Below are 26,122 nucleotides of genomic sequence, written 5' to 3'. Positions count from 1 at the left end.
ATGTAACTGTGTAGTGGCAAATTTCTTTAAGCTGCTTCCCGGACTAGTCTTCGTTTTAGCAGAAGATCAGCACTTCTGGAGCCAGCAAATGTTTCTCATACAACTCCAGCATGAACTCTCTGAAGAGCACTCAGATGTTACACACAACACTTGAGCAGTTTACTAACCTCTTCAGGTCTTTGCAGCTGTGTGGGAACTCATAACAGTTTGAAGCCTCTATTAGCCACTCATATTTCTCTTGGTTCCTTTGATACCAATATCTCCCAGTTTTCCCATCTTCCATTTTTCCCACCTTCCTCTCTGGCTTCCCTTTTTCTTTGCTCATGAAAGTGTCCTCCTTCTTCAGGATTCTGTTCTACAGGCTTTCTCCGGGGGACTTCTTCTCCTATAGTTTCAGCTACTCTCATTTCACAGGGCATTCAAATCTACACACCTCCAACCCAGACAACTCTTCTATGTCAGAACTCTGTAACCATTGAGTTATCAGGCACCTTCATCATCTGGATGCTCTTATATCAACTTAACAGTCTACACTGAATTTATCTACCCCCCACCCCAATCCTGTTTTTCTACCTCTTTTTCTTGTTTTGGTTAATAGTGCCACGGACCATTCAGTCACCCAAGCCAGAACTTTATTCCCTTTTCTGCACCTCCCACCTGTAAGTTCCTGTCATAGCCAGTTCTTTTTCTCCATCCTTGCAGATGGAGAAAATACTGTCTTATTTCAGGCCCTCATCCCTGGACCTGGACTTAGGCAGTAGTCCTAACTAAGATCACTGTCTCCAAATTCCCTCCGCCAATTTCAATTTTTCTTTGCCTAAAGCATAATGTGCAAAAACCCTGTGCATGAGCTGTGTCAGAGGCAATAGCTTTCCTCTGTCTACTTTTAGATTTTCCTTCTCACATCATTCTTACCCTGGCCATCAGATTACTGTTAACCCTTTAAAAAATTACCATGTTACTCGATTGCTCAGATCTTTTATTAATCCTATTGTTTATGGAATGCTGACTAGATGCTAGTATTTAACCTCAAAACAACTCTATTATGTGGTTATTATCACCCACATTTCACAGATGAGGAAGTGGAAGTCACAGAGGTTAACTAACTTGGCCTGAGGCTGCGCATCTAGTAACTGGCAGAGCCAGAAAGTCAGATGCCTCCCTTTAGTATTCCAGCTTTTCTATAACTTTTCAGCCTTCTTTAACTTTAACTCCTAGTACTTCCTATGAGATAAAGACAATGTTCATACTGTTTTTGGTTTATAAAGTACTTCCACATGCCTTCTGCTCCAGCCAAACTTCCCTGCTTGCTTCCTTGTCTTTGTTGTCAAGTGTTGTCTCAGTTGCTCTCCCCCATCTATTTCACAATCCTGCACATTCTTCAAGGCCTACCTCATCTCCTCCATGAAACCTTTCCAACCTAAAATCATCCAGACTGCTTTGAGCTCTGTGAAGCTTTCAGCTGAGACCAGTTTGTGACCAGATCCCCAAATTTATTGTCATCAAGCATTATCTGTATATTAAATAATTCATATGTCTTACATGTCTGTTTTGCTGTTTTTCAAAAGTTTAAAGGTATTTTTTTTCCTCATTAATATTCTTAGAAAAAAACATGTGGCAGAGATGTCTGGTTCTCCAAAATCCATTCTATGCTTTTCCATACATACTAGACATGTTGCTCTCCATAATAAAGACTACATTTTCTAACAAGGAAGGCTAGAAATGAGGTCGTATAACCAAATTCTGTCCAATGGAATATAAGCAGAAGTGTCATGTCCTATTTCTAGAAAGCCGATATTTATAGAGATTAAATAGCTGACCCCTGTGTCACACACATAGCTAGTTACTGGTCAAGCCACAATTAGAACCTAGGTCATTCTGGCTCTAACACTCATAAAAGTGTAAGAGAAGAGAGTGTGCCCTTTTCCTTTTTTTCTAGTGGCTGGAATGAGCATGTAATACTGGAGCTGAAGCAGTTATCTTGGGTCATGAGGTAGAAGCAGCATCTTGAAGATGGCAGAGTTACAAGATTAAAGCATCTCCTGAGATTTGGGAAGCCACAGTGCTAGTACTGAAATGCTTATGGTTTCATGAGAGAAAGAAACTTCCATTTTATTTAAATAGTGTTATTTTGGTTTTCCATCATTGGCAGCAATCATATACTAATATAAAGTGCTCCTATAAATACTATAAAGTATTTATAGGAACTTTTTTCATCTTGTATTTTCTAAATCAGTGGATCTAAAATGTACAATCTTATTGTGGACATCTGCAAAATAATTTAACCCTTACATGGGGTCTTCATTCTCAAAGGAGAGAATAACTCATTTAGAAAAGTCATTGGATGTCAGAGACATATTTTGCTTGTATATATTTCAATTTTTTATGTGTAAATTTTGCATTTTCTCAATAAAATTGTCAACTCCTATAGGGCTGATACTATGACACAATACACCTTAATATTCCTTATAGTGTATAGCACAATTCTCAGAATATGCTGTTAGATGATTAATACATTTTGGTTGATGGATATTTTAATATATAATAATTAATATCATTTGTTTCACTTATTTTTTGTAAAGCTTCATTTGATATATATTTTATATTTCTTAAGTACCCCTCCCTGTCATTTTTCTGCTGTAGTGTCTTTGTTAACTTTGCATCTGATTGGTCTTTGATAATTCTCTTAGGGAAAATATGTATAAAAAACAATATATTTGGTTCTCTTATTAGTTTCTTTGGGGGTATATTTTTAATTATATAAGCAATGTATGAATATATTCTTGTAAATAATTTAAATAATAAAAGTTATAAAGTGAATGCTTCTCTACATTACCTCCCTCATTCCCAGCCTTTTTCGTTTTCATATTCCATAAAAACTGAAATATAAATCTATCGTTGCAATAATAGTAGAGTTCTGACTGCTTAATAATACGCTGGGATTTGATTGTGTTGTAGGTATACACTGAGAAAAATTTTAAGTGAGAGTGACTTTTAAAGTAGAAAATAAATTGGTGTTAAAGACTTAAGTACTTGACTCTTAAATCCAAAATAATCATATCTTTTCTCGTGCCTTAAAAATTGAAACAATATAGGTAGATATGTCATACCTTAAAAATAGTTTTTGTAGAGTAAGTATTTGGTAGTGTAATGATCTATTTTGTTGAAGGTTTTTGATATAAAAACTCAGTTTTATTTACTTTAAAAGCAGATGCCATTAAAAAAAGAAAAAGTTAAAAAAGCATATGTCCTTTATTTTTACCTTCAAATTAAGAGAGTGTAGTTTCAAGCAGTATTTATTTTACTTGTTAAAAACAGTCAATAATATAATAACTGTATGATGATAGATGCTTACTAGACTTATTGTGGTGATCACTTCGTGAGTAGTATAAATGTCTAAACACTGTTGTAAATATGAAACTAATATAACATCGTATGTCAACTATAATTAAAAAATAAATTTAAAAAACTCATAAAAACTTGATATTTATTTTTAGCTAATCTTTAGTCTGTTTAAATTCATATTCTGTTATTCACATAGATTGAATGAAGTTATAAACATAGTATTTCCCAATTATGAGGATATTCTCATTATTCTAACATAATATGCAAAAAGATCCATATTTCCAGTCCTCATGAACATGACTGTCTATCAATTGATGACCACTTGGTGTTCATTTTTCTGATTGTGACTGTGGGAGATTGCATCATTTGGGTTGGATAAACTGAGAGCGCGCTCAGGTTGACACTCTAGTGGCATCATATGAAAATGGTGGCAGGCAGGAGCAGGTAGATGTAGGCACACCACTCCTACTTCCCCACTGTTCATTTCTTTTCTTAAGAGGCACAGAGCTAGGTGCCAGAAGTATTTCAAACAAGTCATTTGGAAATTGAGATGGGTCCCAAAGGTCCTTTGGAAATTGTTAGGCTGTTCGGAATTCTTCCAATTCTATGGAGTCCAATTCTCTGATTGAAATCAAATTCTCTAATTGTTATTTTTTTTTGAACTGTAGAAACTGTGTTAGAAGTTCCATCAATAAGTTAAGCAACAAGTATATTATTAAGCAACTCCTTGCACTTATCGGTGTATTAGGCACATATGTTGTCCATCAGTGTTCCCCAAAGTAGTACACCTTCTGTTTGGAGAGATGACCTTTAATGGGAAACAATAAAAGGATAAGCAATTTATATTTAAGTGTGAATTATGGAGTTTGAACTAAAAGTGGATTTTGATTTAGAGAAGCTTTTACCTATAGGTAACATGTAGAATTGGAGAAAAGTTAATAAAGGATGTGAGATTTTCCCTCTTTCAAGTGAAAATATCAGTTTGTAAGGACCTTTGTTTAGGGAGAAAGCCTTAAGATATTTGGGCCCATTGAAGAGCCAAGTAGGTATAATTAGAGAGAATGATTGGATAAAAGGGAATAGAGAGCTTCCTTTACCTTCTCAGGCTTTGAGAGTTTCCTCTAGGAGAGAGGGAGAACAGAAACCAAACGGAAAAGGACTGCTGGGTAGATGCTGATTGTCATGTGTGATAACCCTTGGGAATAAAAAGAGAGTTCAAACTTTTGTTCCTCATCAAAAGAGCCAGTCTTATTTCCCCCCTCCTTCATAGACTACATTTATAAGAAAATACAATTTTGTGAACCCATGGGGATCTGATAAATGGGCTTTCAGCCCTTAAATTTCTAAATGCCCTCTATCTAAGCAAGACGTTCTTGCCGCAAGCTGCTTTGTGGAGCTCGTTTCGCCGTGTGTTCTCTTTTTCTGTTTTCTTCTTTTGGCAATATCTCTCTTTTTTATTTTACTAGTGTTGTTTTATTAGAATCTTTATTAGGTCATTAGTCTCTTTAGATTTCATGTTCTCAGTGTAATCATTCAAGCATTCATTCAACAAAATGTTTCCAGCATTTATTATCTAAAGGAATTGGAAATTTTAAAAAATGGATAAGGAACAGCCTTTTTCCTCCAGAAGTTCAAATCCAGTCAGTGGGTGAGACATGTAAACAGACAACTGTAGTATGGAGTATTAAAACTTGTAATAGGGGAAACATAGATGACTTTAGTCTCTGGTTACTATTACTTCAGGCTTTTGGAGAAGAAAGAAAGTTAGGCAAATAAGGGGTGAAAAGATTTTCCAGGTAGAATAATCAGCATGTGCAATGGTGCCAAACTATAAAAAAGTTGCTATGACTGGAGCGTTGGTAGTATGAGATGAGCCTGGACAGCTGGGCAGAGCCGAATTACATCCATTATAAGCCCTTTCATGGTAGAAAAGGATTGGGGACAGGTAGATCTCTTGTATTAACTGATGTGTGGTTACAAGACTGATCTATACTGTGGTAAGGAGGGTAGGAAAGATGAGGTTTTGGCATATTATGGGCAGGACGGCGAAGTAGAGGTCCCAGGGGTCTGATTCTGTGTTGATAGGATCCCAGAGTAGTGGTCACAAGATGATCAGGTGACCACGGATTTATTCTAGAGGGGATGATAGTGATTTGGAATCTGTCATTCAGTACACAGAGGTTAAGAAGGCTTCCAAAAGGTGCAGAGAAATTTGGTCTTGTTTCCTTGAATATATGTATCCCCAACATTTTATTATGAAAAAATTAAAAATATAAGAAAGTCAAAAGAATTGTAATGTGAACACCTATATACCCAGCACTAACATTTCACAGTTAACATTGCTACATTTGCTTGTTCATATTTCTGTCCCTCTGTCAATCAATGCCATTCATCCAATCTATTTTATTTTTTTATGTGTTTCAAAGAAAGTTGTAGACATTGATATTACATGTATCATCCCTAAACGTTGCAGCATGAATATAATAAACTAGCATTCAAATTAGTTTATGATTCTTTTGTTGATGTGAAATTTATGCACAATGAAATGGAAAAATTTTAAGACTGCCATTTGATAAATTTTGACAAATGTATACACCTGTGTGATCCAAACTTCTATCAGTATATAGAACATTTACGTAATCTTAGAAAGTCCCTTTAAGCCTCTTCCTGGATGATTCTTACCCCCATTCCCGAAAGATGACCAATTTCCTATTTTCACTATAGAGTAGTAACACAGATTATAGACTTTACTTCATATAAATGGAATTATATAATCGATTTCTTTTGCTCAGCATAATGTTTTCGTGATCCATGTTGTTGCATGATTCTTTTTTATTGTAGTAAAATATACATAAAATTAAATCTGCTATTTTAACCACTAAAATATACAATGCGATGGCATTAAATACATTTACAATGTTGTGCAACCATCACCACTCTTCGTCTCCAGAACTTTTTCATTATTCCAAACCAAAAAACCCAGTCTCGGGTTGCTATTATTTTACTTCCTGTCTTTATGGATTTAACTATTCTAGGTACCTCATATAAGTGGAATCACACAATATTTACCCTTTTGTGTTGGGCTTATTTCATTGAGCATAACATTTTCAAGGATCATCTATGTTGTTACATGTATCAGAATTTCATACCTTTTTAAGGCTGAATAATATTCCATTGTATGTACATACCATATTTTGTTTATCCTTCACATGCCAATGGACATTTGGATTGTTTCTGTCTTTTGGCTTTTGTCAATAAAGCTATTGTGACCACAGGTGTACACATATCTGTTTGAATCTACTTTTAGTTCTTTTGAGTATATACTCAGACATAGAATTGCTAAACCATATGGCAGATTTTTGAGGAACTGCCATAGTGTGTTCCACAGTAGCTGTACCATTTCACATTCCCACCAGCATTGTACAAGAGTTCCAGTCTTTCCACATGTTTGCCAGCACTTGTTCTTAGCTATCCTAGTAGATGTGAAGTGATATCATTGTGGTTCTGATTTGCATTTCTCTTTTTGCTAGTGATATTGAACACCTTTTTATGCACTTCTTGATCATTGTTTATCTTATCTGAAGAAATGTCTATTTAAGTTTTTTGTCCATGTAGATGATTTGGGTTGTTTATCATTTTCTTGCTGAGTTATTTAGAGTTCTTTATATATTATGGATATTAACTCTTATAAGATACATGATTTGAAAATTTTTCTCACATTCTGTAGGTTGTATTTTCACTTTCTTAATAGGGTCCTTTGATGCACAAAAGTTTTTAATTCTCCTGAAGTCAAATTTATTTTTCTTTTGTTCATGCTGTTGATGTCATATCTAAGAATCCATTGCCAGATCCAAGATCATGAAGATTTATCCTTATGTTTGGAATCAGGTTATATGAATCTTCCAACTTTGTTCATTTTCAAGATTGTTTTGGCTATTCAAGGTCCCTTGAGACACCATATGAATTTTAGAGTGTTTCTTTTTCTATTTATGAAAAAAATACCATGTCATTGGAATTTCAATGGATATTGTATTAAATCTGTAGATTGCTTTGGGTGGTATTATCATCTTAATAATATTGTCTTCCAATCCTTGAATATGGTATATCTTTTTATTTGTTGATGTCTAATTTCTTTCAGCAATGTTTTATATTTTTCAGTATACAAGTCTTTGCCTCCTTGGTTAAGTAATTCTTTTTGAGTCTATTGAAAATAGAATTATTTTCTTAATTTCCTTTTTAGATATATATAGCATTTTTAGTAAGTGATTAAAAACTGATGTTTATTATTGTTATTTTTTTTTTCATTTCATGTATACAAATTCTAAATGAACTATAAATCTCTTCTAGTCTGATAGTTAACTGTATGCTTGGCTCTTTTAGCTCTAAAGACACTGTAAGTTCCCAGAAGAAAAAAGTCTATAAGACCTATTGGGCGATCCCTGGAAAGGCAATTACTTGCTTTTATGTGCTGCTGCAATTGAAGCAAATTAAACCATGTATTAGACAAGGACCTTTATTATTATTGTTAATATTTTAAATCTACACATAGTTGCTACTGTGACTTCTGAAGTTACCTTCTTAGAGCTGTACATAAATACACAACTTTTTTGAGTTTAATCTCTTATTTTTTAATTACAGTTGGCATATGCTTTATTAGTTTCAGGTGTACAGCATAGTGATTACACATTTGTGTAACTTAAAAGCGATCACCCTCATAAATCTAGATACCATATAGTTGTTACAATATTATTGACTATATTCTTTATGCTATACTTTATGTCCCCATAACTATTTTGTAACTACCAATTTGTACTCCTTAATCTCTTCCCCTTTTTCACCTCTCCTCCAACCCTCCTCCCATCTGGCAACCATCAAAATGTTCTCTGTCTCTATGAGTTTGGTTCTGTTTTGTTTGCTTATTTTGTTCTTTAGATCAGGGGACCCAACCCCCAGGCTGTGGATCAGTACTGGTCCATGGCCTGTTAGGAACCAGGCCACACAGCAGGAGGTGAGCTGCGGGTGAGTGAGCAAAGCTTCATTTGTATTTGCGGTTGCTCCCCAGCACAAGAATTACTGCCTCAGCTCTACCTCGAACCATCAGGCTTTTGATTTCCATAGGAGCACTGGTCCCTAGTACCAAAAAGGTTGAGGACTGCTGCTTTACATTCTACATGAATATGAAATTGTATGGCATTTGTCTTTCTCTGTCTGACTTGCTCCACTCAGCACAATACCCTGTAGGTCCATCCATGTTGCAGATAGCAAGATTTCATTCTCTTTTTTTTATGGTGAGTAATATTTCATTGTGTGTGTGTGTGTGTGTGTGTGTATCACCTCTTCTTTATCTATTCATCCATTGATGGACACCCAGGGAGCCTCCATATTTTGACTATTGTAAGTAATGTTGCAGTGAACATATGGATTCACATATCCCTTTAAAGCAGTGTTTTGGGTTTCTTCAGATAAATGCCCAGAAGTGGGATTAACTGGGTCCTTCTTCGTCTCTTGTTATACCTTTCATTTTAAATTTATTTTGTCTGGTATAAGTATTGCTACCTCAGCTTCTTTTTATTTGTTTTATTTTTTTATTGTTATGAAACATTTTTTTTCATACCTTTATTTTCAGTCTATGTGTATCTTTCAATCTGAAGTGAGGGTCTTTTTTTCATATGCATTCAGCTACCCTATCTTTTGATTGGAGCATTTAATCTATCTATATTTAAAATAATTGTTGATATGTAGTTATTGCCATTTTATTATTCCTATTTTTAATTTTTTTTCTTTTTTCTTCTTAAGAAAGTTCCTCCAAGATTTCCTGTAATATGGTGATGAATTCCTTTAGCTTTTTCTTGTTTGGAAAGCTCTTTCTGTGTCCTTTGATTCTAAATGATAGCTTTGCTGGGTAGAGTTATCTTGGTTGTAGGTCCTTACTTTTGATCACTTCGAATATTTCTTGCCAGTCCCTTCTGGTCTGCATAGCTTCTGTGGAGAAATCAGCTGACAGTCTTATGGGAGCTCCCTGGTACGTAACTAAATGCTTTTCTCTTGAGGTTTTTAAGATTCTCTCTTTGTCTTTAACCTTTGGCATTTTAATTACGATGTGTCTTGGTGTGGGCCTCTTTGGGTTCATCTTATTGTGGACTCTGAGCTTCCTGGGCTTGTATGTCTATTTCCTTTTCCAGGTTAGGGAAGTTTTCTGTCATTATTTCTTCAAATAGGTTTCCAGTTTCTTGTTCTCTCTCTCTCTCTTTCTAGTGTTCCTATGATGCAAATGTTGGTATGCTTGATGTTGTCCCAGAGGTCCCTTAAATGAAACTCATTTTTTTTTTTAATTCTTTTTTCTTGCTGCTGTTCTGGTTGGGTGTTTTCTGCTACCTTATCTTCTAAATTACTGATTTAATCCTTTGCTTCATCTAATCTACTGTTATTCCCTCTAATGTATTCTTTATTTAAGTAGTTGTAGTTTTCATTTTCAGTGATTCTTTTTCATGTTTTCTATCTCCATTTTTGTTTTCTGTCAATCTGTTAAAGTTCTCACTGAGTTTATTTACTCTTCCCCCAAGTTCATTGAACATCCATATAACCAGTGTTTTGAACTCTGCATCTGGTAGATTATTTGTCTCCATTTTGTTCAGTTTTTTTTCTGGAGCTTTGTTCTGTTCGTTCATTTGGGATGTGTTTTTATTTGTCTTCCCATTTTGGCTGCCTAGTTGTCTTTTTTTCTATGTATTAGCTAGGACTGCTATGTCTCCCAGTCTTAGTAGAGTGGCTTTATGTTGTAGGTGTGCTGTTGGGCCCAGTGGCACAGTCTTCCCTGGTCACCTGAGCCGGGTGCTCCAGGTATGTTCCTCATATGGATCGTGTGTGCCTGCCCTACTGTTGTAGTTGAGCCTTAGTTGCTGTTTACATGTCAGCGGGGGGTGGGGGGGATTGACCCAGAGGCTGGTTATGACGACTGGCTGTGACTACAGTGGGAAGCTGTTGTGCAGTGTCTGACACTGTGGAGCAGGATTTGCTTTAGCAGGGGTTTGGTTCCTTCCCAGTCTGCCCTTTGCATGTGTTGTCCTTGGATGTGGCCCTGAGTGGTGCTTTGGCTCAGGCTGAAGCTAGCCATCATATGCAGGATGGGGCCTCCTGGAAGGGGCCCCACCACAGGCCAAGTTCAGCCATTGCCTGTGCCCTGCTCTGGGCCTCCTAGCATGAGCCACCAAACAATCCACAGTTGCCCACCACCCATGCTGGATCCAATGTGCCTTGATAGGCTAAGCCGCAAGCCAAGGCTGGCCACCACCAGCTCTGGAGCTCAGAGCAAGTGACTCAGTCAGCGAGTAAGTCTGCACAGGCCCCTTAAGAGGAATGTCTGTGACTCCAGCAGCTCTTCCTCTCACTCAGCCACAATCTCTGCTAGTTTTCACAGGCAGAAGTTGTGGGAACTTCTCTTCCTGGCACTGGAACCCTGATCCAGGGACCCTTGCTTCTCTGCGGGGATCTTTGTGGCCACGATATCCCTCCTGATTTTCAACCACCACATGCAGGTGTGGGACCAGCCCATTCAGTATCTCTGCCCCGCTACCAGTTTTGAGGTGGTCTCTTCTTTGTGTCCTCAGTTGTAGGAATTCTGTTCAGCTAGATTTCAGGCAACTCCCAATGATGGATGTTCCGTAGTTTAGTTGTAATTTTGATGTGGTTGTGAGAGGAGACAAGCATAGCATTTACTGACTTCGCCATCTTGACTGGAGGCTCTCTAACATATAACTTTTTAATATCAGATTTTATACTTTAAGTTACTACATGCAATTCCTAATCAAGATTTTTTTAATGGTGATCTTTTAAAATCCTTGAATAGTTTCTATTGGTGAGAAACTGTATCATCCAATAGGTATTAAAATTTTTTTTAGACTATTTTTGAAACCACTTTAATATCTAAGTTAAAATTAAAATTTAACAGTTCTTTTTTTTCATGGCAAATATAATGTTAAAATTTCTTAGGATAAACAAATAGATTTAGAAATCAATAAGATGTTTTATATCAGATATTTAAAAATAATGATGAAACTCTTATTGCAGTATATACACACATTTTTCAAGCAGTGATCTTGTAACTAGCTTGGACACTACTACAAGGATCCATCAGTTGCCAGCAGACAGAAATATCTGATATCTATGAAGGCTAAGATTTGAGGCCATCATCTGTAGCCTTCCAGGATCTCTCATTCCCCTTTCTTTCAAGCTGTCAGCGCCTTAGCTGTGCATTATCTTCTTTGACACCTCAAATGGAAACTCCTCCAACAGTTTCATGGGGGCAGTGGTATGCCCTGTAGCTAGCCAAGAAATCCATATCCAGGGGCTTGAGCAACTACCTGGGTATGCTCGATGTCTTTCAGAGGAGCACTAAGTGTGGGATGTGGCATGTAAATCTCTGTCTCTTTGGAAGGGAGTTGGGTCTGAGGAGTCCCAAACAAGGTTGCTAACAACCAGAAATCACCATCTGGGAGCTCCAGCCATCAGTACTGTGCCTGGTTGCCTTGTGAACTGTAGGGGTCCACTTTCACTTGACCCATTGAATTCCATTGTCTGTACATTGTCTAGTGATTGGTTTATTTAGAAAGGAGAAAAGAAAGAATGTGTTTGTATTTTAAGAAGAAGAAGCAAAAATGAGTATAATTTTGGAGATATGGTCTATCCTATCCCCTGATTGATGATAACATTCCCAATCTAAAGTGTGGCAGTTTAGGATTCTGCATCAGAAATTAGTTGAATGGTTTTGGTTTAGTATGTGAATAGCTTGAAAGGAAGTTGGAAACGTGGATTGTCCTTCTACTTCTGCCATTAGCTAACAGTGATTTGCCTTTATTATGTTTTGCTTTCATAGAATTTGAAGTTATTTGAAATGCATTTTGAATGCCATTTTCTCCATTCGAGTCTCTTCTGATTCCTTCTACCAGATATCTTTCCCTCCTTTGAGAGAAAAATGGTTTATATTGTAATTTTCTATGGCATTTATTATATTCTTTCTTGAACTATGGTTTTTGTCTGTATTTATCTTATTTCCTCTTCCTTGTTTATGTTTTTTTTTTTTTTGTATATCTTTGGAGTTGTGAAATGAATGTAGTTTATTTGATTTGATGGTGCCACCAAGTAATTTTTTTAAGCAAAAATTTTTTTACCTACTGTAATTAGCAAGCACATGTAAGCTATTTTGTTTAATCCTTTTTCAGGAAGAAATTTGAGAGGTTTGGACTAAAAATGGAAAAGCCAACTTCACTTTCACAGATGGCACACCTGTAATGCATGGAAAAATAGGTTTCAAGAGGGTATTCAACTCTAAAAAATGTTTTTATCTTCCATTGCATCATTCAACATAGAATCTGGGTTGCAAATTTTGTAGTCAGGTTTATGGAATGACGTAGTGGAGGAACTGATTGTAACTCAGTTTTCTTCTTGCTTGTACCATTAATCACCACCAATTTATTGGTTATTTGGAAGATATTGAACCTGAATATGGAGACTTAGTTCATTTTAATACAACTATGTAACTGGATTGTGGAAACGTATTGAGAGTAACTGAGCTGCTTTTTCAGATCAAGGTCTTTAAAATTTTTCTTAATTAATGGGTTTTGAGAATAAAGGGTTCATCAGATCCTCATTGCTTTACAAGACTGTTTGCTACTGATGTGACACAATATCTGAACACGGTGAACTGGAAGGAAGTGCAGTGAGAAAAAATGCTCATTTGTTTAAAGAAGTACAGGCATTCCCGTTAAAGTGAGACAAGAAGATTGAGCTGATGGCACTTGTTCACTGCACTTATTTCCATTATAGACCTGCCCTGATAGAAGCAGAAGCACTAATGTTTAATATTGGTAGAAATTAACATACAATTTTAGAAAAGAAATTCATATTTTGATAAAGTATTTTAATAATGGTTATAAGTGCAAACCTGAAGATGTGAAAGAATGCCAAGAAAATGCTCTCTAGTATAGTTTAGTTTCAGGGAGACCTGAGGGAGCTGAAAGCAAACTGTTCCCAGAGGGCTTAGGGCAGTGCTACTTTTGATTAGGGTCTGTGGACTGATGAGACTCTTACCAGTTCATATAGAGATGAGTTCAGAAAAAAAGAGGAAGTGTTTAGAAACTTTACTGTAATTTGACAGAGTATGTTTATATCTATTGAATTTAATAATAAAAAATTGGGCTTGTATTGTGTTTATGTTTTATTTTATTTTCTAGTAATTCAGTCTTATGTATTTTACAAAAGTTATCTGAAATGGATTAGGGACGAAAGAAAACAGGTGCTTCATCACAAGCAATTTGGAAAGTATTGAGTTAGAGCATCTTAGAAGTGTGAGGACCTGAAAATGAATGTATGAATTTAACAATTATCTTGAAATTTCTGGCAATGTGGCTGGCCAAATTCTAGACAATGTTTAGGTCTAACTGTCTCTATGAAGTACACATTCTGTTTTATAGCTAAAAATTAAAAATGCCTATTTTAGAAAAACGAACAAGGGGCGGTACTCTACTACTGCTATTCATTTTAAATACCCTTTCCATCTGTGGATTTTTGATCATGAGTCCAGTAGCGCAAAATTTGGCCACACTTATTGTAACACAATGCCTTCTACCTAAGAGATCCTTAAAATGTTTATTGAATTCAGTTGATTTCTCCTAAGAGTTAGCAGAAACTAAATAGTTCACTAAAGTCCAGAAAATTAAAGTAACTCTGAAAGGTAAAATTTGAAAGGTTTTCAGCCTCATAGGTACCACCAAATGTTATCTGCCCCGTTCTGCTTTATTAGACTTTTGTTAGTCATAACTTCGAGAGTATATTACAAAAGTGCCACTGTGAAGGTTGTTAATTTAATGAGATCCTAAGTTTGTTGTTGTTATTTTAATCAGTTTGTATTTTTAGTAAGTTCCTTGATGTAAATCTTATAAGTGATTGTAACTCTATCTTGATTCTTCAGTTACTTTAAAAATTACCCTGAAAATCTATTTTCTAAAGTAAGTGTTAATATACTATAGTATCTTTCTTATCCTTCCACACTATACTTCAACACATTTTAAAATATTGGCCAATATAAAAAGAAAATAATTAGCCGTATGGAAATAATAGCATTGTATCATATTGTCAACTTTCATGTTAGATTTGTAAAATTGAAATATAATTATGAATAACAAAATAAACACATGTACTATACAACAGATTATGCCATGATGTGCTTTTGACACAGTGGAAACAATTACCAATAAAATAAGGTGTTTTATTTGGAAGAGAGAATTTGCTCTTTGCAGTGGCTTTCCAATTTTGCCAACTTTAACAGTGACTATGTTGGGGAATGAAATTTTTATGGAGAAAAATGTATGCAGTCTTTATGCTTAGAACACATGCATTGTCAAAGTTCCTTCATGCAAAAGTTAAGCAGGACCTAAATTACTAAAACTATCTCTTTCTGCGGGGGAAGTAGTAGAATGTTTTCTTCACTTAGCTTATCACTTCCATTAGGCAATTTAAGAAATTTACATTATGAATTTCATTTTAATCCCCAAACACTAGTTCTTACTTTATTGACTCTGCCTTTGTTTTTATGAAATATATATTTTTAATAAGTTTGTGAGAAATTTACCACATATAGTATTTTGTATTTGTTGGTATTTCACTTAAGTGTGCTGTATTTTTCACACATTCTGTTTTCCAGCTAAGTACAGTAGCAAAGTCTTTTAGGCGTGTGCTTCATTCTATTTTTGTATTTATTCCTTTCAGATAACGTAGCACTGTGTTCTGCTTATAGTGAGGATTCACTACTGACCAACTGAAGAAGATTTGAAGATCTACATATAATCTATTGATAGTAGAATTAGAGAATAATATTGGCATGTTTTAAAACAAGTATAAGCATAATATCGTGTTTTTATGTTTTTGCAGGAAAATTCTTTGGCAACAGATAATTTCCTTGTGGACTACTTTAATGAATTCCTAAGCCTTCCAGTGAGTATATTATTATGTTCTATTGAATATATTATCAAAGTAAATATTTTAAAGACTGGATTATATTATGAGACAAATTTATGAGGGATAATATTTTTTAAATCACTTCAGTTCACAAATCCTTCCCTCCAGACATTATCTAAAACAATACACCCAACACATGCTCCACCGATGCTGCCTTTTTTTTTTTTGTCTCCAAATCCCTTATTATTATCTATGAAATTAGTTTTCAGATATGAATAGAGGTTGACTCTTAATAGCCTGAAGATTGAAATCCTAATTCCTAAGTATAGAATTCGAGACCCTTGGCAATTTGGCTTCAACCTTTCCTTTCTAGCTTTATCTCTTAACTTCACACGACTCATGCCTTCACACTCTCCTGCCTTCCCCGTCTGGTCCCCACCCACCTTGATCACATGTATTCGTCCTGTGCTCAAGTCTCCCAGTGTAATGGCTAGTAACAGAAGTGAGATAAAACTGTGTTTGAGGCCAGCTCTTCCACTCTTTACCCTTGTGATCTTAGACGTATTTCTTAATTACTTAATTCTTTGATTTTTTTCCTCTGTGTAAACAAAATATCTTACAAGTTTGTTATGAACCGAGGTAATATATATATAGCGCCTGGCCCAGAAGTGATGCTTCTCTTTCCTTTTCCTTCACTAACTAGACCATCTCATCTTCCATTCCTGAAACATAAGGGGCAGTCACTCTTTCATTAGATTGGTGGATTGTCGTCAGTTTAGAGGATAATCTTCTGTGCCACACAAATGTGTCATTAGTTTTGACTTTTGAAAATTAATTTTACCAGAGACTTGAATGAAGCCTTGCAAGTGAACCAGTGTTTTTCCAACTTAAGGTCACCCAATTAGTAAGTGACAGGGTCTTCCTGGGTCCACATGGTTCAAAAGCTTGTCCTACTATAACTATACTGTAATGACTACAGAATTGGCAACAGAGGAGATAAACTGGTATTTTGGGTAACAGAATCTGATCTCATTTTTATTATGGTCATCTGAAATGGGCTAAAACAAACAAAGCTAATGTGTTTTTAGGGTGTGTTAACAGACATGTAGTTAAGATCAAGAAAAATATTGGTCTGGAGCATGGAAGGCACTCAATAATGTTTTTTTTTTTTTTGAATTGGATATAATTGTCCGATTACATTTGTGTTCCATTTTTGGTGCCACATGTTAAGAGTTGCTCTGCCAACCCAGACCTGGGGAGACTCAGCTAATGAATGCTCCGGAAACCACGTCAGATAAGGAAGGGGTGAAAAAGGTGTGGATGTCGAACCTGGGTAGGGAATGAGTAGAGGGGTTGGAATGCAGCAGCTCTTTCAAAATATTTGAAAACCTGATTGAGGAAGAGGGGTTAACATATTCTGCAAAACTAGAAGGCAGAACCAGGGCTAGCGTTTATGAAGAAATTGATTTTTTCTCACTAGAAGAAAGATGTTTAAAGTTTGTTTTATAATAGTAGAGTGGTTTGGCTTGTGAAGGAGTAAATTCCTTGCAATTAGAGATATTCAGGTATGGGTTAGGAAAACATTTTGGAGGCTATTTTGTGGGGCATATAGGTATCGGGTGGGAGATCAGACGGTAGACTTTTCCAACTAAAGAAAATGTGATTCTTTCACCTCTATTTTGTCTCAGGAGCTACATTGTAAATTTCCTGGGGGGCCAAGGATAGGTCCCTTTCTTCTGTATCTCCCAAAGCTTCTCAAAGATGATTGTTTTTATTTCTACATCTTCCATAGAATATCCTTGAAATAAATAAGTGAACCTTCTAATGTTCTTTTCCTTTGCCTCCCCTCCTCTACCACGCGTCATAAAATCTCCTAACAATATGAGTCTGAGAGTGTAGATATATGTTATAACATTCTCAAAATGAAGGGGCCCTTAGGTCATCTAGATTTCTGAGACTTCTAAGACTTCTTCCACATTTGTAGTGACATGCCCAAGGTCCCATAACTGGATTGTGGCAGAAATGGGCCTAGGAATCAGGCTTTCTGGCTCCTACACTGTTTCTTTCCATTACACCATTACACCCTTGGGACACATTGTAAGATCCAGAAATTGATGGCTGGTAGCCTGCCTCCATGTTATTTTTTTGATGAGGGGAATCCAGGACAGTTGCCGCTATTATAAATAATTATGGCACTTTCCAAATCCTAGCTTTCATAACTTCATTCTGTTTGTTCTGGTGCCAGGTTCACATTCAGATATTGTTTTCATGTGGTGTCTGGGAGGTTTCTTGCTGTCAACTCTTTATGGACAAGTGTTTGCTTATTAAGTTTTCTTCTGTGCTATAGTGTGAAAACATTTTTTTTTTTTCCTTTTGGTTTTGTTTTGTGTGTTTTATGCTTACTGACTGTTGTGGGATTGAGTAGATGAGCCCACATACAGATTTAAGTTGGTCCTCTGTGGGTGGTTTTGAATGTTTGTGACATTTATGGTTTGCAGAAGCTGAAGGGGTGGCCTGTTCCATACTCTCCTTGCAAGGATAGGTATGTCATGTGTTTGCCAGACCATGCTTAGCTATGTGCCTTTGGAATTTTACCATAACTTCTTTTTTTTGGACTGATTCTCCACACTTTTTTTTTTTAAATCTGTAAACTATTATAATTTCTTGCAGCTTTATGAAGGAGTTATATGTTAGATGGATTGTTTGGCAGGGGGTGAGAGAGAGGAGGAAAGAGAGAGGGTATGGATTTGGAGAATGAGCGGGATGAAGGGGGATGAAGGGCTTGGGTCGTTTCCTGCCAAAATTTAAATACTCAGAGATTGATTTTTAAAAGTGTTGATGGGACTCTAGGTAGTGCTGCTTAGTTCAGCATTTATACCTGTGGGTGATAAGCCTTGTAGCTCAGAGACATAAAGCACCCAAATAACCTAATGTAACTCGTGATACTAACTAAGGATATTTTCTGTGCACTTTATATGTCACATTATTCCTTTCATCCCACTGGTTAATATGTCTGGTGAATAGTTTATGGTGAAACATCTAAAATGACAATAAAATTTAGATGAAAAGAAGTTGTTATTGGTGACTGACTAGTTACATTCTAGTATTCAGATGTTTTGCATTCACTGAGTAGGACGCATGTTTAAAATATAGCTTTTGGAGCTCAATTAGTAGAGACAGAGTTGGACCAGAGATGAACATGTATTAAATTAACCTAGTCATTAGTTTTTAATTTAAATACTGTTCAGCTAAATAATTTGGCACCTGGTAAGTTTCAGTGGTGCTGGGCTGGCAGTTTAAGCACATCACTAATTATTCACAGGGTTCCCCCTCCCCCTTCCTCTTTTCCAGAAATGTGGAACCAGCAATTTATCGTGGTAAAAATATTTTCCTGCACTTGCTTTCTCTGTGAAAATATTTTTCGCACACGATGACTGGTACTACAAAGTTAGCTTTCACCACCTTCAGGTCAATTCGTTTTAGAACATTTAGAAAATGATACCCTTGAAATAAAATTAAGTAAGGGAAAGAGCAGTCTGTAATAGCTTTCAGAGGATTGGGTTTGAGGCTCAAATTCAAGATTTTTCCTGTCGTATTATTAAAAGGCCAGAGTTCTCTAAATCAGCCCACTCAGCTTTCTGGGGGAAAGACTTTCTACATCATTCATTTCTAACTCTCTCCCACCTTATGTGTTATTTATTGTCAATACTAAACTAATTTTGGGAATTTTGTAGATAAGCTTAGAAATGGTAAAAAGAAAGGACTCGATGTGTGAGATTCTTCTTAAGCAGAAAACAGGACTTTGACTAATAATTAAAGATCAGGGTTTTTCTCTTGTGTGTAAAATATAGATGCCTCCCCCCACCCCCACCACATATGAATACATATGAGAGTCAGCATGAAGTAACAGAAACAATGTGGGCTTTGAAGTTTGTCTTAATCTGGATTCCGTCTCTCCCCAGCTGAAAACTCTTCAGTGGCTCCCTATCATCATTCTAAAGCAGTGATTATTGAACTTGAATGTGCATCAGAATCACCTGAGGGCTTGTTAAACACACAATACTGGGCCTGACCCCAGTTTTTCTGCTTATAGAGAGGGGCCTGAGAATGCACGGTTCTAACAGGTTCACAGCTGATGCTGATGCTGGTTCAGGCACCGCACTTTTCAGAACCACTGATTTGAGAGAGTAACTTGAGAATTTAGCATATAATAGAAAGTTGTCCTCTTAATGAACTCTGCCCCTCTCTACAGGTTTGTACGCTGTTACTCTCCCCTTGGATTTTAAGTTTCAGCAATGTCAGACTGCTTGCAGTTCATCAAAGGTGCTCCCGTGTCTTGATGAATTTGCTATTTCTTTGGCTGAATTCCATTCTTTTCCTTGTCTCCCACATGAGAATGCCTGTTTATTCTTCAAGACCCAACTTTCTCTATAAAACTTCCTTAATTACTTGAAGATAATTCATGAATATTTTGTGCATCATCACTCTAATTTGTACATACTTCTATTATAGCTATTATGTGTTTAAGTAGAGTTGCAACATACATGTAGTATTACTCGAAATGAATTGCTTGTGTTTTGCAGAGAGAGCAAGAGTAATTTAAAGAGTTAGGATGACTTTGTCTGTTGTACCAATCCATAAACACGCATATATCAATCCACGAACTCCCGGAGAGGGTGTGAGATCGATGAGACTGCCGTTCCCTCAGTGGGATCATTCTTCTTGCCTCTCACCATGTAGTTTTCTTATGTAGAGGGTGATTCTAGTGTTAAACATACGTATTTTTGTATAACATGAGCTTTAAGCACTGCCCACCACTTCATCTGGTCCCTAACTGAAGAATCAGTGACCCATTTCAATGCCAGAGGAAACACTGGCTGTGATCAACTTCTTGAAACATAGGACAACATTGTACTTTATGGGTGTTTTCAAGGATTTCAAAGGATAATTTTGACTAAATCTGATCTCATCTTATGTGCTGACTGTAGAGTCCATTTCCTTGTACTGGTTCTGTGTATTTACAAATCTTTCTTTTTCTGTTAGATTAGCATCTGAGACCGAATTCGTGTCTCATTCATTCCAGTTGGGGCTTTGTGGAGGTCATATGATCTGGATTGGCTCACTAAATGTAGCAATGTATCATCTATCACAGCATCTCATTTAATAAGGATTCAATAAATACTTAATGAATAAGTGAATGAATTAACAAAAGAGCAATGGAGTTGGGTGAATTTATTAGAGAGGAGAAAATAGAGACTCTTTTTTCCTGAGAGACAATCATGTACTAATGGAGTATCAAACATGAAAGGTACCTTGGGATTATTTAGTTAAAACCCCTTTGTATGATAAATCTCAGAGAAGTGAAGTAATTTACCCAATATTTCTCCATTTAATCATTCTGCTTATCCTTTTTTAGATAGATTATAGTTGAACCAAATCCCTTTTAAAATACAATAACTAAACAAGATATAATATTCTAGCATTATTACTATGGTCTTTGTGGACAAATTTCCCCTTTAACATTTGTGTGTTACACTAATTTTAACTCATTTCAATATTTTGTTGACTTTTCATCAGAAGGTAAAATTAATGACTACATACTTGTTTCTTCAAGGGCAGAAACAATGTTTAATTCATCTTGTATCCTCTTTGCTTAAGACGATAACTGACCCTTGAGCATTTAAAAGTTTTGCTGTTGAAATAAGTAAACTGGGAAAAGCTTTGAATCAGTTCTTTGTCACCTTTATAAACTAAAAATCATAGTACCATTAAGGACTTTCGGAAATCTACTCTAACTTATGACTTTTTAAATAGAAAAACACTTATTTGCCCTTGGCAAAGACTCTATCTCATTTTAATTCCAAACAGATAAATTCTTAAGTTTAAAAATTGTAAATATTTTATATATAGCTACATTTCTTTTTATAATAAATAGGAACATTTCGTGTCATTTTATCATAAACAGAATTATAATTTTCCTTTTGTTATCTTTCTTGTTTTGTAAAGTACTTTTTTTGACCAGTTCCTCTCCTCATTTTTGTCTTTACGCCCTTCAGCTTTTCTTTCCAAGAATGGATATTCTCTGCTTCTTTTTCCAACTTAACTTGGATCAGAATCCAAGTATTTTTGTGAGTGCATATGAGTAGCAGAACCTAAATCACAGGTGAAACCATAGCTACAATGGAGCAGATAGACTTGTGGGTAACATAGTTTTTAGTTGTCCAAATTTTGCATTTAAGGAGATAGAATGAATCTTGAGTGAACCAGTCCACAGCATCACTGCAAGCACTACTGAAATTATGTGTCAACCCTAGGTTTAAAGCAGTTTTGAAGTCATGAACCCAGGGTTCTGTAGTAAGCTCATTAGGGGACTTGCTGTGAAGCCATGAAGAGATCATGTAACCTTTCTTAGCTGCAGTTTCACTTTGTAAGTTGAAAACAAAAGTAATTGCTAACTACCTGCCTTAAAACCTGCCTTGGCCGCTATGTGTGGGGGGGACAGTAACCCACCCAGAGAGTTCATAATTACCACACCAAACCTGGCTACGACAGCAGTAGCTCTGTAGTAACAGCTGGCCTCCCCAGAGCGTGGTGATGGCTCTGCATTTGGGGTATGAGCAGTCTATCTCACCTGCTCATGAGACAGCAAGCAAAACTCCAGACTGCTAGGAGAATCTTCCTAAAACACAAATCAGACTATGTTATTTTTTTAAATGGCATACAGAGACTTCCATGATCTGGTCTTCTCTACCTCATTTACAGAAAGTCTTTCTCTCTGTTCCTTAAACTCTTTTGCCTATAAACTATTCTAGTTCTATTCCAACTGCATTAAACTGCTTAAAATTCCCCACATATATCATGCTGCTTCATATTTCTCTGCCTTTACTTGTAAAACCAGAGCACAGACTTTGGGATCAAAACACCTTGGATTTGCATCCCTGCTCCACTAACTTCCTGGAGTTATTACTTAGCACAGTGCTTGACATAGAGAAAGGTGGTCAGTACGTGCTAGTTTTACCATATGTGAAGCAGTATAGTAAAGAATGGGAAATGTGCTTTCTTTGGGAGCAGATAGACTTGTTTCTATAGCCTTGATTTAGGACTTTATAGCTCTAAGCCCATGGCCTATCACATAACTATCCTGAGCATCCATTTTTTCCTGTTAACGAGGTATCTCAGGAATGTGTAAAGATTCAAGATAGTGCATTTAAAGTGTCTGTGACATGCTTGACACACAGTTGACATTCGGTAAACAATAGTTCTTATCATTCCTGTTATTTCTGCCAGCTGTGCCTTAACTATTTACTACTCAGTAAGATTGGCTACTGGGGGTCTCAGAGTATCGCAGTCCCTCTAATTTTTTTTTACTTGATTAACAGGAAATATTTCATTTGTACACAGAACTAATTGGCATTCTTTGCTTTTGATTATCACAGCTTTGTGTTCCTCTGGCTACCAGGTGTGAGGGTAGGAAGCAGAAAAAAGAAAGGAAAAGAATAAATAAAGATCAAGTTTGTTCTCTTGTTCCACGGATTCTCAGAACTAAAAGAAATCTTTTCCAGATGGTCTTTCACGTTATACTGCTCCATTTCCCCTACCCCAGTTAATGTTAGATGTCTCTTCTCTACCCAGTTTAATTCAGTTTTTTTTTTCTCCAATCAGGTGAATCTGGTCTCTGGTATCAGCAGACTTTTTTATTTACTTAGTCTAGTGATAGTATAATTCAGAGATAATATTTGACTTTTAGGTAAGTGGTACTTGTTCGAATGTCATGTTTGAAAGACAGATGTAGTGGGAAACCAATGAAATACATTTACTGAGGAAACTTGATACACAATTTACTGCTAATTATTATTACTTATCCATTGAGCTAGACTTGTAATTTTGAGGAGAAATCTTAGCCTTGAGGCCTTTTGAACTGTGAACTGACATTCATATTGAACTCTATTGTCCATGCACTTTCCACTTCATAGAAGGGGAAACAATCAGACTTTAGAGATGTGATATTATCTGACATTTAAATAAACAAACAAATGAATACACACATGTGGGCATTTATACGTATATATACACATATATTTCTAACTCAAATTTTCCTACATCCTGCCATTCATTAAATTTTCACTATAGTATATCTAGTAATTTCTTAGTAAAACTTGAAAGAATTGATGCTGTCCCTAGAACAGTGACCGATTTAAGGAAAAGGGTTTAATATTTTTCCTCACCAGTCTAAAAATATGTAAATTAATCTACATGAATAGATAGTTCACTGAAGGCATCCTAAGATAAATTGATGTTCTGTAAAAGGGACCTGATGCTAAATTTGGAGGGCAAAATTGGAAAAGGCACAGCCAATTCACCCTTTACTTGTTATGCAAATGGAGGCCCCCGACATGTTCAGTGATTTACCCAAAGTCACAGTGCTGCTTATTGGCAAGCTAGCAAACTCAAGATTCCTGGCTGTTGTATGTTAACTGACTGACTTTAAATAAAAGTTGGCAGCATTTAGTAATTACTGAGAAAAGCTCAGAAATGTTATCTTTCACTTATTTTTTGTCACAGTGAGAGGAATGGTGTTGAAATAGTCTTAAATGAAGAACACATTGTACTTAATTTTCTCCTTTTGGACAAGGGAGAAGTGCTTTCATAGCTCCTGGGGATGAAAAAGATAATAGGGAGTGTTATTTCTTCTTTAAAAATTCTTCCCTAGCAATCTACCCCCTTCAAAGAGAATCGTATTGCTTCATAGAGACCAGGTGTGTATTTCTTTCCCGTTCCAAAGAAGCACAGAGGTAAGATGTTTAGGCAGAGGGAATTTCTGCTGTGATATACCCTGACACTTATCTCATGGCATAAGTATACTGGGAAGGAGGGATTCAGTGCCTTCTCTTAGCTAGAGTCAATAGATTTCCAAGCTCCAAAAGGAAAGAGGTAATGATTAAAACCACAAAACTTTGTGTGCATGTATGTGCATAAATGTAAGTATCAAGTCTTCTTGGAGAAAATGAGCTTCTGGCTTTTAAAAATTTAAAGACTTATTTTCACAATTTATTTCATAGACCTTTTCAGAGGCAATTAGATTTAATGCGGATTATGGAGTTTTTGAAGTAGTTAACAATGCTCCACAACTTCTGGAAAAACAACTGAAAAAAATTCTACAAAACCAGCAACCCCGAAATCCCATCTATGATGTTGTAAGGAAAGGAAAGAACGATGTTCAACCTCTTCAAATGAATGCCGCCTCCGAAAATGAGACCATTAATGTCAACTACAATATTATGGTAAGAAAGTATAGTTGAGTTTATAAAGCATTAGGTGAGATTAACATGAGGTTCCTTGGGCTTCCCTTTATGAAGTTTAACTATATTTATTAAATTTATAGTACTTAAACATAGTAATTGTTAGCTGCTGCTATCATTTTATATTAAATGGCCAAATTAGTCTACCAATTTTGTTGGTATTTAATTGTCAATATGAGAAGGCTCACGTACTTTACTTTGAATATTTAGAATATCAGGTTAATTTGGGGCAGTATAAATATGTGTATATCCTTTAATAAATAGTTTTGATGCATTCTAGAAAATGTGAGTATACAGTGAATTTACTTCATTTTGGTTCTATCCTGTCAAGCCATTGGGAATTGCGATTTCTGACCTTCACAACTGTGAGGTGAAAGAGCACAAAATCTTTTTCAAGTACACTTGGAATATTTACCTAAAATAGACACTATTTTGGGCCATAAAACACATTTTAACAAATTTAAAAGATGTGAAATCATATGTAATATGTTCTCTGACTATAATAAAATTAAACTATAAATCAGTAATAGAAAGATACCTGGAAATCCCCATATGTTTAATTAATTAAACAACATACTTCTAAATAGCCCATAAGTCAAAGAGTAAGTAAGTCGCAAGGGAAATTAGAAATTATGTTGAATAAAAATTCAAATGCACATAACAAAATATGTGGAATGCATCTACATAAGTTCTTGGAGATAAATTTATAGCTGTAAGTGCTTATATTAGAAAAGACTATAGGCAGTAAACACAATGCAATATATATATGACTTAATGTTGAATTGTACACTTGAAACTTATTGGATTTTTTAAAACAATGTCACCATAAAAAAATAAAAACTGAATATCTCAAATCAATGATCTAATCTTCCACCTTAGGAAATTATAAAAAATTAAACCCAAAGTAAAGAAATAAAGAATATAATCAATTAAACTGAAAACAGAAAAACAAGAAAGAAAATCAGTAAAGGCTAGCTTTTTTAAAAAAAATCAATGAAATTGATAAACTTTTAGGCAGAGTATTAAAAAAATCAGAGAAAATAGAAATGCTCAATATCACAAATGAAGGAGGGAACATCACTATGGATACTACAGACATGCAAAAGAAAACGAGGGGGATTTTACAAACAAAGATCAGGTCCAAGACAAGGATATCTCCTTTCACTGCTCATTTTTTCCCCAGCTTTATTGAACTATAATAGACAATTATTTGTTCATATTTACATTGTATAATTCAGTGATTTTTTTTTCAATTATAGTTGGCATACAATAATATATTAGTTTCAGTTGTACAGCCATTCTGATTAGAGATCTATATAAATCACAAAGTGGTCACCCCACTAAATCTAGTACCCCTCTTCTCCCTTACGTATTTTTTTACAAAATTTTTTACTATATTCCTTATGCAACACTTTATATCCCCATGACTATTTTGTATCTATTTATTTGTACTTCTTAATCCCTTTGCGTTTTTCACCATCCCCCTAAACCCCCTCCCTTCTAGTAACCCTCAAAATAGTCTCTGT

The 26,122-nt window shown here is 35.7% G+C and overlaps 1 protein-coding gene across 6 annotated transcripts in view; it reads left to right on the top strand.

Annotated features, from left to right (window-relative positions):
* Positions 1 to 26,122, top strand: part of RGS22 (regulator of G protein signaling 22) — a 141,614-nt gene that overhangs the window by 1,906 nt on the left and 113,586 nt on the right. For 4 of the 6 annotated variants that reach the window (XM_036232896.1, XM_016129783.2, XM_016129781.2 and 1 more), the window contains exons 3-4: positions 15,271 to 15,333; positions 24,357 to 24,578. In XM_036232896.1, the coding sequence (XP_036088789.1) occupies positions 24,528 to 24,578 (51 nt within the window). In that variant the 5' untranslated portion in view covers positions 15,271 to 15,333; positions 24,357 to 24,527. Of the gene's footprint in view, positions 1 to 11,360; positions 12,660 to 15,270; positions 15,334 to 24,356; positions 24,579 to 26,122 lie in introns of those variants that run through there. The other 2 variants (XM_016129779.2, XM_016129784.2) reach the window with 2 other exon arrangements.

The sequence above is a fragment of the Rousettus aegyptiacus genome, unplaced genomic scaffold (assembly GCF_014176215.1).
Source record: "Rousettus aegyptiacus isolate mRouAeg1 unplaced genomic scaffold, mRouAeg1.p scaffold_m13_p_15, whole genome shotgun sequence".
Classification (NCBI taxonomy): Eukaryota; Metazoa; Chordata; class Mammalia; order Chiroptera; family Pteropodidae; genus Rousettus; species Rousettus aegyptiacus.
The sequence above is the reverse complement of the archived record's forward strand: the minus strand, read 5'-3'. Positions and strand labels throughout refer to the sequence as shown.